The sequence below is a fragment of the Oreochromis niloticus genome, linkage group LG3 (assembly GCF_001858045.2).
Source record: "Oreochromis niloticus isolate F11D_XX linkage group LG3, O_niloticus_UMD_NMBU, whole genome shotgun sequence".
Classification (NCBI taxonomy): domain Eukaryota; kingdom Metazoa; phylum Chordata; class Actinopteri; order Cichliformes; family Cichlidae; genus Oreochromis; species Oreochromis niloticus.
Window position 1 is genome coordinate 32,540,621 of NC_031967.2, and position 12,589 is coordinate 32,553,209.

General features: G+C 42.2%; 1 protein-coding gene across 21 annotated transcripts in view; it reads right to left on the bottom strand.

Moving 5' to 3' along the window:
* phka1a (phosphorylase kinase, alpha 1a (muscle)) overlaps positions 1-12,225 on the bottom strand; it is a 32,243-nt gene extending 20,018 nt beyond the window's left edge. For 16 of the 21 annotated variants that reach the window (XM_013265703.3, XM_013265704.3, XM_013265701.3 and 13 more), the window contains exons 1-11: positions 11,914-12,225; positions 7,237-7,395; positions 7,046-7,093; positions 6,388-6,556; positions 4,504-4,586; positions 4,337-4,417; positions 2,774-2,872; positions 2,547-2,693; positions 1,891-1,944; positions 806-928; positions 612-707 (exon numbers count right to left, since the gene is read on the bottom strand). In XM_013265703.3, coding sequence (XP_013121157.1) covers positions 612-707; positions 806-928; positions 1,891-1,944; positions 2,547-2,693; positions 2,774-2,872; positions 4,337-4,417; positions 4,504-4,586; positions 6,388-6,556; positions 7,046-7,093; positions 7,237-7,395; positions 11,914-11,991 — 1,137 coding nt within the window. In that variant the 5' untranslated portion in view covers positions 11,992-12,225. The remainder of the gene's footprint in view (positions 1-611; positions 708-805; positions 929-1,890; positions 1,945-2,546; positions 2,694-2,773; positions 2,873-4,336; positions 4,418-4,503; positions 4,587-6,387; positions 6,557-7,045; positions 7,094-7,236; positions 7,396-11,913) is intronic. The other 5 variants (XM_013265710.3, XM_013265708.3, XM_013265707.3 and 2 more) reach the window with 1 other exon arrangement.
* Positions 12,226-12,589: the final 364 nt, after the last annotated feature.

Below are 12,589 nucleotides of genomic sequence, written 5' to 3' on the forward strand. Positions count from 1 at the left end.
GTTTTTTTCTACAGAGGAACTAAAACACCTAAAGATGAGAACAGAGAACAGGTTGAAACAAGTGGACTTGAAACTGATGCTACCCTCCACACTTACATTTTTAAACTGGGATTTTCCACTTTTTGTTTTTGTGTTAAAGACCCCGAGTCAAATGTGTGATTGTGGCAAAATGATGTGTGACACAATGGCCTCGGTGCTGACAGCTGTGTACATGTAATGAGCATATGATCAATATCACAAAGGGTCTGTAACAATAAAAGGTACATATACGAGCAAACACTGGAAGGACTTCCCAAGGGCCTGATGCCAGTATAACCAGTACATTTACCTGTCAACATAATTTACAAGCCCATCAGGTATAAGTAAGTATGTGCGACCACATAATTCCAAAGCTACTAAGAGCTGACAAAGTTAGACACAGTTTATTGTTAGCTTAAATAACAACCAGCGTTTAAAGATGAACAGACTTCAGGTTGTCAGTGATGAAAACTTCATTTAATGCAAACTGTTTTAAGCCTGCAGAAATAATAAACTGGCAAAAACTAAGAATCTTGTAGCTCACACATTAAAAATGAGTTAAAATCAGCCTCTAAATCATCAAGATGTCTGACCTTGTCTGCGGGGACGCTGTAGAGCTCCGGCAGCAGTCGTATCCCGTCCTTCTGTTTGATCAGGATTCCCTCCAGAGCCTCCTGGTACTCCTGCACCTGGATCACATCAAAACACTTCCTTTGTTAATAAAGGAGGTAAATACTGTCAAACACTGATGCACACACGCAGACAGAGTCTCGGAGATTTAAATTACCTGTTCAGGGCTGTTGATAAAGATGCCATCCAGTATGAGGTAGGTCCAGAACAGAGGCCACTCGCACTCGATGTTCTCAAACAGCTTCAGCTCTGCGGACTCGTAATACAGTCTGTTTGGATCCTTTACGGAGACAGTACAAACCATCAGCTGCCGGACTCAGATTACTGCAGTGCTTGAAAAATCAGATCCAGATCTGACTTCTTTCCTCTGTCAGAGTCAAACGGTCTCAAAAATCAACGTCTCTCAACATGAACCAGATACTTAAACAGAGATCCTAAATATGTCCACTTCTCTCAGGAACTGTTTGCAGGCTGTAAACATGTGTGTGTACTTTTATGATCATGCACAACAAACACACATATAAGTAAGATTAAGAAGATTAATATGGAAAATTGTATAAAGTAAGAGTGTCTTGGGTCTTTTGTACTTTTGCCCCCCCCCCCAAAAAAGTATGATGCCAATTTCCTGGTTTTTTATTTTCTTATCTCAAATGCTTCCCTGTCTCTACTTCCCTGACAAATCCATGTCTGTTCCCCTGTATCCCCCTGAAATCTACACCCATGCAAGGAATTTCACTTTGTCCTGTCACAATGTTTGAGTTTTTCCATAACTTACATCTTTGGTTTGGAATTTTTTCCTCAGATTCCCAACCAAATCTGAGGAAAAATGAGCCTGACAGATATTAATGAGTAACATTTACAGATGATTCAGTACTACAAGATAAACTGTAAAGCTGCAGACATTTGACACACTCCTTTAACCAAACATGCTGTTTTCACAATCCCATATGTAACAACAAAGCAGCACAAGCCTGACGTTCGCCTCAGACGTGTTTGCATTCACCCAGCGGCCTCGGGCTACTGAGAGCCACTGAGCTTCATAACAGTGAACAGAGTTTAAGCCACAAAGTTTTACCACATAAAAAGCAACAAACAGATCAGACAGCTGTGCATTTACTGACTTCAGGAGACAAAACGCAGTGGAATGTTTTTTCTTTTTCTAATCCAAACAAATAGGTAGAAATAGATTATCCGACAGGACAAATTAGACAGAGGGAGCATTGACCTTTACAGGTTGTTTACCTCTTTGGGGGTTCTGTGTCCATCTCTGAGAAACCTGCAGCAGCCGTATCGACCCTGAACAGAGACAGAGGAAATCAGCAAGAAAAAGGTGACCTCAAACATTCAGGAGCATAAATGCACGAGGCATATTCTCATAAAACAAGCTACATTTCAGCTACAAGTTGTTTCTTTTAAGCTGGTTGGATTTGATTTGTCACAGGAAAAACTACCTTTTGCCCTGTCTAACCTTCCTCTGTGCCCTGGCTGATGATCCAAACTTTCATTTAACATCGTTTCATGAGCACGTTTACTGCTACAACAACCAGCTGATTCAGTGACTGTCTCGATCTGTCTTTGAGATGGTTGGTCGGCTGTGAGAAATCACGCATAATCAAAGAAAGTCCAATAGATACATTTTTTTGTAAAGTGTCTTCTTTATATGTGGCAGATTGTTTGAATGAATCAGTTTACAGAAAATCAAACAACACGTCCAGCCATATGAATGTTTTCCTGCTTTTTAGTTGCTGTTTTCTCTGTTGGGAAACTTGCATTAAATCAATGTTCGCGCACAAATCAGCCAAAGTTTAGAAAATAAGTAGTCCTAGAAATAATGAAAACTATAACTTGAGCCTTAAATGTCTGCCACGTTGACCCTGCCTCTGTGAACTTGTCTGCACCTGCAGTTTGGAGATGATCTCCTCCTTGGTCGCGTTGACTATACTTATGTCCTCAACGGCAAAGGCGGGGTACGAGATGATGGCCAGCACTCCGGCATCCACTTCTTTAGAGATGGACGCTCTGGGTAACATGGATGTCAGGATGGACTGATGGGAATACAGACATATATTAAAATCAAAGGAAGCCGATGAGCTTCCCATCCTGATATTTAACTGTGTGCACATACCTGGCAGTGCTGTATGTCATCAGCCAGAGCGTGGACCAAAGAGCCCGGTCCTCCCTTTGCTCCAAACAGGTTGAGTTCATCCAGCGCCTCCAGAGCTGCCTGAAGGACACAAAGCAAACACGCTCATTAATAACAGTCACTGAAAAGAGGACAACTGTCCACTACTCAAGTCTGACTTCATTCACCATTTCAAACACTCTTTTAGTTCCCAAAAACAAACAACAAGGCACCGCTGACAGTTTAGAGGCTTACAGTTATTTCTGCTGTTTATCAGGCGCTACAAACCAGATATGGAGTTTGGTTATCAATCCAGATAACATGTAAATAAGTTATACCATGATGTGACTTGAGTATTTCTAAAAGATCTAAAACTTTGGTTGTAAAAAAAGACTAAATACTAAATACCAGCAACGTCTGGAGGCTCAGTGGAGTCGGGCTCCATCTGCTACCAGGTGACTGTAGCTACAGAGCTACTGTTAGGGTAATATAAACTAATTAGCACAGGGATGATGGAGGATGAGGGTTAAACATCAGACAAAAGAGCATTTGGGACCCACAACACGAGGTTAGTCTGTGATGTGCTGCTGTGTGAAGCCATCAAATATTACATTTTAGCTCAAAGACATGAGAACAGTGCAAATAAAAAGCTACAGAGGCTTTGCTACTGCAGATTCACTGGGAAAAATAGAGAATTAAAACACAGTTGGTGGATAAATACACTCTGGTTTGGTAAACAGCAGCTTATGGACATCGGAAATAAGAGGCGCTTATTTACATTTTTAAAATGATGGGTCAATTTAAACCTTGTGGTTCAATGCATTGAGGAGCAAATCATGTTAAAGCTGCTCAGCTCGGGTCTGCTGTTATAAATAAGATTAACTTTACATAATTAACAGAGCAGAGGTCCTGCGGTGGTGCCTGTTTTCAAAGTCTTAAATTAAACTCTGTGTGTGTGTGTGTGTGTGTGTGTGTGTGTGTGTGTGCTGAGTATTATGTTATTTCTGAGTGAGAAGCCATTCTTGGAAGACCACAGAGAACATGATACCCCTCTTTTAATGCCAAATGAGGACAGAGCCGGACGCACAGAGAACAGGCCCGGCTGCTGCTGCTGCTGCATGAAAAAGCTCAACACAGTAATGTTTACCAGTGACCTTAAAGTTTCACTCTCACTGCAGATTTTTACCGACTGAGATCAAATGTGCTGCAGAGAATTCAATGAAATTAAAACATGTTGGAATTTTTTTTTTTAAAGAAGAAAAAAAGCAAATTTGTTCTGGAACAAATTTGACTTTATAGAGTTTATCTGAACATTTACTGACATGCTGCTGCTGCTAAGATACTTTCAGTACTGAATGTGATCCACACTTAGCTCTGTGGAGTCAGGGTCTTCTAAAGGTCAGCGTAAAGGCCGCTGTGCACCTTTGACAGTGCCAGACATTTTTACTGGAGCACCTGTTCCTCCTGTGCGTTGGGAAGCTCTGCTCTCACTTATTTTGTCCCCCCGAGCTTGTTAAAGTGTCGTAGATGTCTGCGTTTACTGCATGTTTGTGTGTCTGTGCCAACCTTGGCCATGCCGATAGAGCTGGCGTTCAGCTCGGTGATGCCCTGGTTGGTTTTGTCTCCTCTTTCCCACATCCCATAATCCTGAGGGAAAATAGAAACAAGACAGAATGAATACAACAAGAAGCAGTCATTTTCTGTTTAGCTGGAAAAGAATAAAGTTGACTTACGGCCACTTTGTAAGCCGCCTCAATGTAGAACATGAGATTCTGAACTACGTCCACTTCGTCCTGGGTGTAGATGATATGAAGACCTGGGACACAGACGTAAACAATGAAGACAGGAACCTTAATTTAAAACATTATCACAATCATTTTGTTTGGATGCAAATCACACACACACAACTGTAGACTCGGAGTTTCAGAGGTTCTCTGACAAAACATCACAGCTGAAGATGTCTCTTTGGTCTGTGGGAAATTATTTTTCTAGATTCTGGCAGGCAAAATGATACCACACAGAAAATAACACTGACAGCATATACGTTGAATTTTCTGCATTGATTTTGTTCTAGTTTTGGCTTTCCCTTGTGAAAAGGGGAGCATGAAAAAGTTGCTTTTTCCCTTTAAATTGTATAATGTCAATATTTTCACTGAGTTTAGTTACTTGTTACCTGTTGTGCTTTCCTTTCTTCCCCCATTTTGATGTTTTCAAAGAAATACAACCCAAAAAGAAAGGAAACAAACGCACTGAATCCATCCCCCTGTTGATTTAAGACATTTTAAATTTAACTCCCCTGGATTTCACTCCCCCCCCCAAAAGAAAGAACGCGTCTCAAATCTACATCTGCCCAAGTTCACATCTAGATGTGATAAGAGTTCCTCCAGGTCTGATGTTCGGCCAACTTCTGAAGGTCTCAGGCTACGTCCACACATTTTGGCTCAAGGAAAACACAGTGTTTTGAATACACTCTCAAAAACGCATACATTTGAAAAAGGTGCTTTCGCGTCGCAGTGTGGACAGCGAAAACAGACTTTTTGAAAACAATGACACATTTTAGTCATGTGATCCAGTCATGTGACCAATTAAACTAAGATAGCGGAGCAGTTGTTTTGTTTGCTCTCAATTTCGACAGCCCTATTAAAGATTAACATCAGTCTGTACATGCTCCAGATAGCTTTTCTTTAAATTCTTTAACTCTCACTCGCTTTTGCAACTTTGTACTTTTGTGTTACTCGCAGCAACAACTCCACCTCATTGTTAGTCCATTTAAAAAACTCGCGGCAATGTTTCAAACAGCTGGAAAGTAAATAAACGGCAGACAGAAATGAGGCAGGTCGAATCATCTTGCGTTTCACGGATGCGCAGGACTGGAACGTAAGCATTTTCGGCCGTTTCAATGTGGACGCACAACTCTGTGAAAACGACTGAAAACGCTAGTGTGGATGCGGAGCGTTTTCAGACGAAAACGCCATTTTCAAATCTATCTGGGCTAGCGTAGACGTAGCCTCAGTCAGCCCCAGCAACCACTGGTTGCTAAGAAAATTTGTACAGGTTGTCAAGAGGCCTTTCCGTGCAAACTGCTGGCAACCAGGACAATCTGCTACTTTATCTTATTTCTGTATAGTTGTATATATGTATATTTGAATTTTTTCGTTTTTATTTTTACAGTTTGCACCTTTGATCTGATATCTCGTCCCACTGTATACTTGAGTGCATATTGTTGGGGTGACAATAAAACGCTACCCGACTTGATCAAAGCAATCCTGACAAAGTTTTTGGTGCAGGGCTCTCTCTGTGACCAATTTCACCCAGTGACCGGCAGAAACCCTCAGCCGGTCAGGGATTTTTCCCTGTACGGCACTAATGTCTCTCTAGATCTGTGCAACTGAGGCCTTAGTCTGACCAACATGGTTTAAAATTCACTTAACAACTCCTTCAGCTAAATCAACACAAAATGGTAAAAAAAATATTAATGATTCTTCAGCAACAGAGAGTCTGATGCAGGCAGACTCAAGGTAACAACAACATCTATTAACACTGGTTCTGGTTTTCCTATAATGCTTTTTAGTCTAGTTTCATCTGTTTTAAAGGGGATTTTAAAGGTTCCCTCCTACCGGACGCAGTCATCTGAGCGAGGAACAGCAGGAAGAGCGAGGTGGCGTCGACCTGCAGGTGACCCCACTGATCGTCCCCGACCACCGTCGCGCAGGTCTTGGTGTTGTACTTTGCGTGGAGCGAGTCTGAGGTACTCCGGCTGTATTTAAACTTCTCCACCTTATCCAGCTGAGAACAAGAAGGGTGGAGAGATTTTTCTTTTAAAGTGTGTGAAAAGAGCAGGTCCAAAAAATGTGCAATGATTCCTAAATGTTAATATTGATTAAAATATCCAACAAATGTAATCACAGAACTGCACAGGTTATAAATATGGAATCAATGTTATTTAAAATTAAAACAATAATGTTCACATTTATATATAAACTGTGGAAATGACTGAGAAGATGAAACAATGCTGTTGTTCACAGTCACACTTAGAGTCAGCCGTCCCCGCTCTCAGACTCACAGCGAGCGCAGTTAAAGTAAAATAATAATAATCCAATCTGGCGACAGCACGTTCAAGTTTAATAAAAGTAATAAACATCACAATGAGAGCAACGAGAAGCTGGTAGGGAAACAGCTGACAGGGTTGGTGAAAGTCTTTTTTTTAAAGAGAGAGGGGAAGTGACGTGTATCTAACAGAGAAGTTAAAAGACAAACAGAATGGAGATATCCTACCTGCCTCATTATGCACTGCAGGACGCCTCTCATTAGCTTCACCACACTCTAGAAACACAGAGAGACGTTTAAATGTCAACATTTACACCTCAGCCTGCACATCTTTAAATAAACAACCCAACAAGCCAAGTCAGAGAATAAAAACATGACCTCTTGACCTCAACGCTCTCCACCCACAGGCGCACACCTACCTGCTCCAGCTCGTAGGCCTTCGCTTTGTCTTCGTCCCGGTCGGCGTTCTTCCTGTAGGCCAGACTGAGCGCCCACACGGACACGATGCTGTAAACATTGTCACGGACCCAGGCGTCAGGATGATCTGGGCTTCCCGGGAGAAGGCCTGTGACCGGATCCTGCGGGACACAGGCAGAGGTCAAAGGTCACAGGCACTGTAACCTTTGATAGGCACTGTAATGTAGAGGTAAATTTTGCGAGAGAAGTCAAGATTGGATTATTGGACATGCAGTGGATAAAACGTGTTTTCTGTGCAGCCCTTTGCAGGTTACAAAGGGCTGCACAGAAGAGAGGCCAACACAATCGGACAGATTCGGAGCACTTTGGCAAGAAAGACGGGGCAAATATTGCAAAGTCAAGATTGCTATGCTGATAAACTTTTACCCCAGTGTGTACACTTATGCAACCAACTTATTGTACGTTTCATTGGGAATGACTAAAAATAGACAGGGTTACATCAGAGGGACAGCTCAGGTTGAGCAGTCTGGAGACAAGGTTGGAGAGGTGAGGCTGAGATGGTTTGGACATGATGAGAGATGGAGGATATATTGGACAAAGGATGTTGACGATGGAGCTTGTTGAGGAACAGAGGAAGAACTTATAGGAGGTTAATGGTGTCATTGTGATGTCGTAGGGCAGGGGTCTCCAACTCCAGGCCTCGAGGGCCGGTGTCCTGCAGGTTTTAGATGTGTCCTTGATCCAACACAGCTGATTCAAATGGCTAAATGACCTCCTCAACATGTCTTGAAGTTCTCCAGAGGCCTGGTAATGAACTACTCATGTGACTCAGGTGTGTTGACCCACGGTTATATCTAAAACCTGCAGGACACCGGCCCTCGAGGCCTGGAGTTGGAGACCCCTGTCGTAGGGTAATGTACTGAAAAAATAAAAAGTGTGTGCTACAGCTCTCACGATACCCTTTCATATCCATATTACTGGATATGGTTTCTTCACATTTCTTTCTCACTGTCAACTTTGACCTTAGGGACTAACAGTGAAGGTCAAGTCCAAATGCTTAGCCAACCTTGGTACTCATGTCCCCCAGAGCCTAGTATATTGTTGTGAAGTCTGAAGACCATCTATAAAAACTTGTGGGTAACAAAGTTTTTGATCAAGGCCATTTGGTGTGGCCTTGATCTGATTTTGACTAAAATTAAAGCAGCTCGAGTTGTTATCGACATCTGCCGTCACACAAAATGTAAAAGATGGATTGAAAACTGGATGCTAAACTGATAACAAACAGACTGACAGACAAACAAACTGAACCAATTACACACTCCCTCCATTCTGAAAAAAAAAAGACCATTATAGAAAATGTTGAGGCATTTTTGTCAATGTAAACTCTTCTTATTCCCACGAGGGGAATTTGAAGCATTTTGTATTTGAAGCATCTTGAAGACTGAGCCTGCATTTCCCCTTACTGCACGAGCAGCACAGCTGTAACTGTGCATGCTTCTCTTCATTTCCCCTAAGGTCGGTGTTTGCTAATAAAACCGGATCATTGCAAAGTCCTTTTCTACGAGTAGAGAGCCCATAAACCCCCTTTTCTTCCTGTTATAGCGAGGTTATTTGACAGCAAAATGCACTTTTCAGATCAGCAAATGTGAATCGCTGCTGTCTGTCTTGCTACCTGCTGCCTAAAGAATGTCTGAATGTCATTTTATCACATGCACAAGACATAGTACGGCTGTCAGAGATTTCAACATCAACACAGGTTTCATCACCAACAGAAATGACACTCAAAGTGTTTCGTGAATGTGTTGCAGAAATACAGCGAGGTGTTGTCAAGCTCTAAAAGTGAGAATGGTTCCGAGTGATTCGTGTGTGGAACAGCTTGTGTTTAGTTGCTTTTATAACAGGACAAACTGGTGCAGATCTTTTTCACTCGCATATCAGAGTCTCTCAGCTTGCAGCTGCAGCAAGGGCCTCAGCTCTCACTGAGTAACTGTGGTCCTTAGTGCACTGATCCATCTGAGCAGTGAACTGTATACAACTGCGGGCTGGCTAAGCAGCCACTTGGGACTTGTTCAAAAAGTGACCTCACACTGAATTTGTCTACAGGACTTCAAACTCAGCAGTGAGACAGTCCAGGATCACCCCTCCCCAGGCTTCTTACCCTCTTCCTCCAACTTATAAACTCTATAAACTCCAAAATCCAAAACAGCGCTATTACCAGAAGCTTTTCCAGGTGTTTTCCTCGTTAAGAAGGTGAACTGTCCTCTGTCCTTTCTGGGTGGAGTGGTTATGTTTGCTTTACTACTTTAACCTTCTCCTGACACTCAGCCTCTATTTTACTATCTTTTAATTCCTTTGCTCTGTTTTTGTCTCTAAAGCGTCACCGATCTTATCAACGTGCTCTTCAGCAGTAAACAGGACTCCCTAATCTCTGTAGCTTCTATGTAAACTGTGACAGGACGAAGACACACCAGCCAATACAAGTGTAGATGTGTGGGTGTGTGGGTGTGAGGGTTTATCTGCTGTTATTCTTCCTGCTCTTTGCTTTACTCTTTACCCAGATGAAGGAAAATGTTAATCCTGAAGCATGCTGGGATATTTTAAGCAATAATATGATTTGAGCTTTGTTGCTGCAGCTCATGTTGCCTGTACTGACGTAGCAACACTGCAGTGCACAAAGTCAGGGGTATCGAGATTATTTGTGCTGTTTTTGGCTGTGCAAAGAACTAAATTCAACACTTTCTGTGGGCTGGGAGGTATCGTACAACATCAGAGGTGGCCAGGCCATAGATTTTAAGTTATCATTGTAGTGGAGGGATGGCACACACAAATCTGAGCACATAGCACAAAGCACATAGACAGGTAACTAGCACTGTAGTTGCCAATTAATAAGCTGGATAACTCAAAGAAACAAAGTGTGGGAGATGTCTGATCACCCCAGAGTCTAATATTTTAGAGTCTAAAATGAGGCCCATGTACTCACTTGCCACAAATTTCTGTTTTAGAGGAACGCTGATGAACACCACACACCAGCAGAGATATTTGGGCTTCAGAGCGTCTCTGAACTGAATGCAGGCTCCGGCCACAGGAAAATGTCTCTCTGAGCCAAAAGTCAAAGGCACATTTCATGTTTATGTGCAGCCAGATTCACGGGAGCAGATCGGGCTGTATGACTCCTGTGCACAGCGACCAATTTGTCATGTTCAAGCATGTGAAACAGTCGAGGTAAGACTTGTAGAAATATGTGCACAAATAAAATTAAAGGCTTGTTACTTTCCGTTAACATCAAGATTAATTTGGTTGCCTTAAATGGCCCAAACTACCAGCGGCTCTCACATTCAGGTTTGTGAGACAGGCCAATTTGAGGTGGCTGTTTGTTTTAAAGCCTCTGAATAGAAATATGATGAGAACATCGTTCTGCTTGAATGAGTGAAGGAAACTAATAAACTGACCAAACCGAACATGAAACAGCTTAATGAGACATGCTTCATTAATTTAATTAAAAGCATGTTAATAAACAACGAGTCTGAACTTGCCTGGTGTGGCCTTTAGTGAAAGTGAATATGACACTCCTGTTGAAGGTCGACTCTCTCCCAGTGTATGCGACACAGGGAAAACACACTGACCCCCCCCCATTTTTAATGTACTGCTTATAAGTTGATCAAATTAAGTAAAGTCAATAAAAATGAATGACTGAAGAGAGGGGACAAGAAAATAAACTCAAGCAGTTATGATTACAAAAACCTTAAAAAAATAAATAAAACAACAAAACAATACCAACAATACTAGTTTGCTCTATGCAGGATGATAGAGGGGTCTCTTAATGTCAGTAATCAGGACTCGTTCTAAGTATGGGCGACACCTGCAGCCCAATTATAAAATATTACATCAGAGACTGCAGCAGTTATTCAAACAGCCATATTACAGGGATGTTCACACAGAATGCCTGGGGTGCCACTACCCCCTGTAAAATATGACTGGCCACCCACCATATGTGAAATGTTACTCTAACAACCCCCATTGAATAAAGGGCCTTGTCTAATATTCATACACACGCTCACTCTGATTAGGGGTTCAATACCTTGCAGGAGGATACTTGGACATGCATACTGGAGGAGTTATGAAATCGACCCCCTCTACCCCCATTTGCCTGAATGAAGCACTTACATGGGTACTTTTACATTAAATACTTCAAGCTTCTTTTGCATTTAAGACCAGACTATCGCCCCCAGAGTTTTTATGTAATATTGATTCAAATTTAAACGTTTGTCTTTATTTCTAATCAAACACTGTAATGTCCCGTGGGCCACCCCATTTAAAACACTCTGAAACCGCACCTGCAAGAGGATGTAAAACTTAACATGTCCGCATACTTTTGGCCTCTTCAGAAGACGTTGAAATAAAATGGCAAAAACTTCCCCAGTGCATCAAAGACCTCCATTGCACTCACAGCTGCACACTCACTGCCACACACACACTTCAGGGAAAGTGTGTGTGTGATTCAAAGAGGTCTGCAGCCTTGCGAAATATCGCCCTGCCTCACCTCCTGCATGCATGAAAACATCCGAGTTTATCTCGCAGCGGAGCAGCTAACACTGCCTGCACACATGACACCGCCTAAGTGTGTATTTTAAAGCTAAAGTTCGCTAAAATGCTGTGAAACAACAACGCTTCACACTCACTTGGTGCCGCAGGATAGTCTGCTGCACTATCCGGGCATAGTTGTCCAATTTAACGCCCGAGTTGCTCCGACTTCTCATGGTGACAAGTCAACGGTTCACTTCAGGAGGGCAGAAGGAAAACTCTCTAAAAGCTCCGCAGAAAAGTCATTTCCTCTGCCCCTCTCTGGGGTCCAACAAGCCGGAATAGAGGCCTGCTATCACGGTGACCGGAGGAGCTTCTGCCCGGCTGTCATAAAAACAGCTCGGCGGCAGCCTGGAGCTGTAACTTGAACCCAAAGCTGGCCGCGATAAGCTGGTTCCCGGAAGTACCAGTACCAGGAAAACACCGGAAATGTGGAGACTTCAAAATAAAAGCGTGGAAAGGGGGAAAGGGCTCTGCACTGTTATCCTATAGCGCAGAGATGTCAAACTCTGTCAGTGTAAAAAAGTTTAACTACACTTTTAGTTCTTGAGATATCTTAATATTAGAAAAAAAAGAAGTGCAATTTCGAAATCAGTCGTTACATGATAAATAAATGCTGCTGTAGTAAATTAAAGAAATCTGTCAGCAAGACTCTTTGGGCTTAAAATGCAAGAAATAATTGTGTAAAATATAGAAAAGAATGTCCTGTAATTATAAAACAGGTTTTTATTTTTAAAAAAGTTTTAATTCTGTAGTAGTGAATAAAAAAAACAG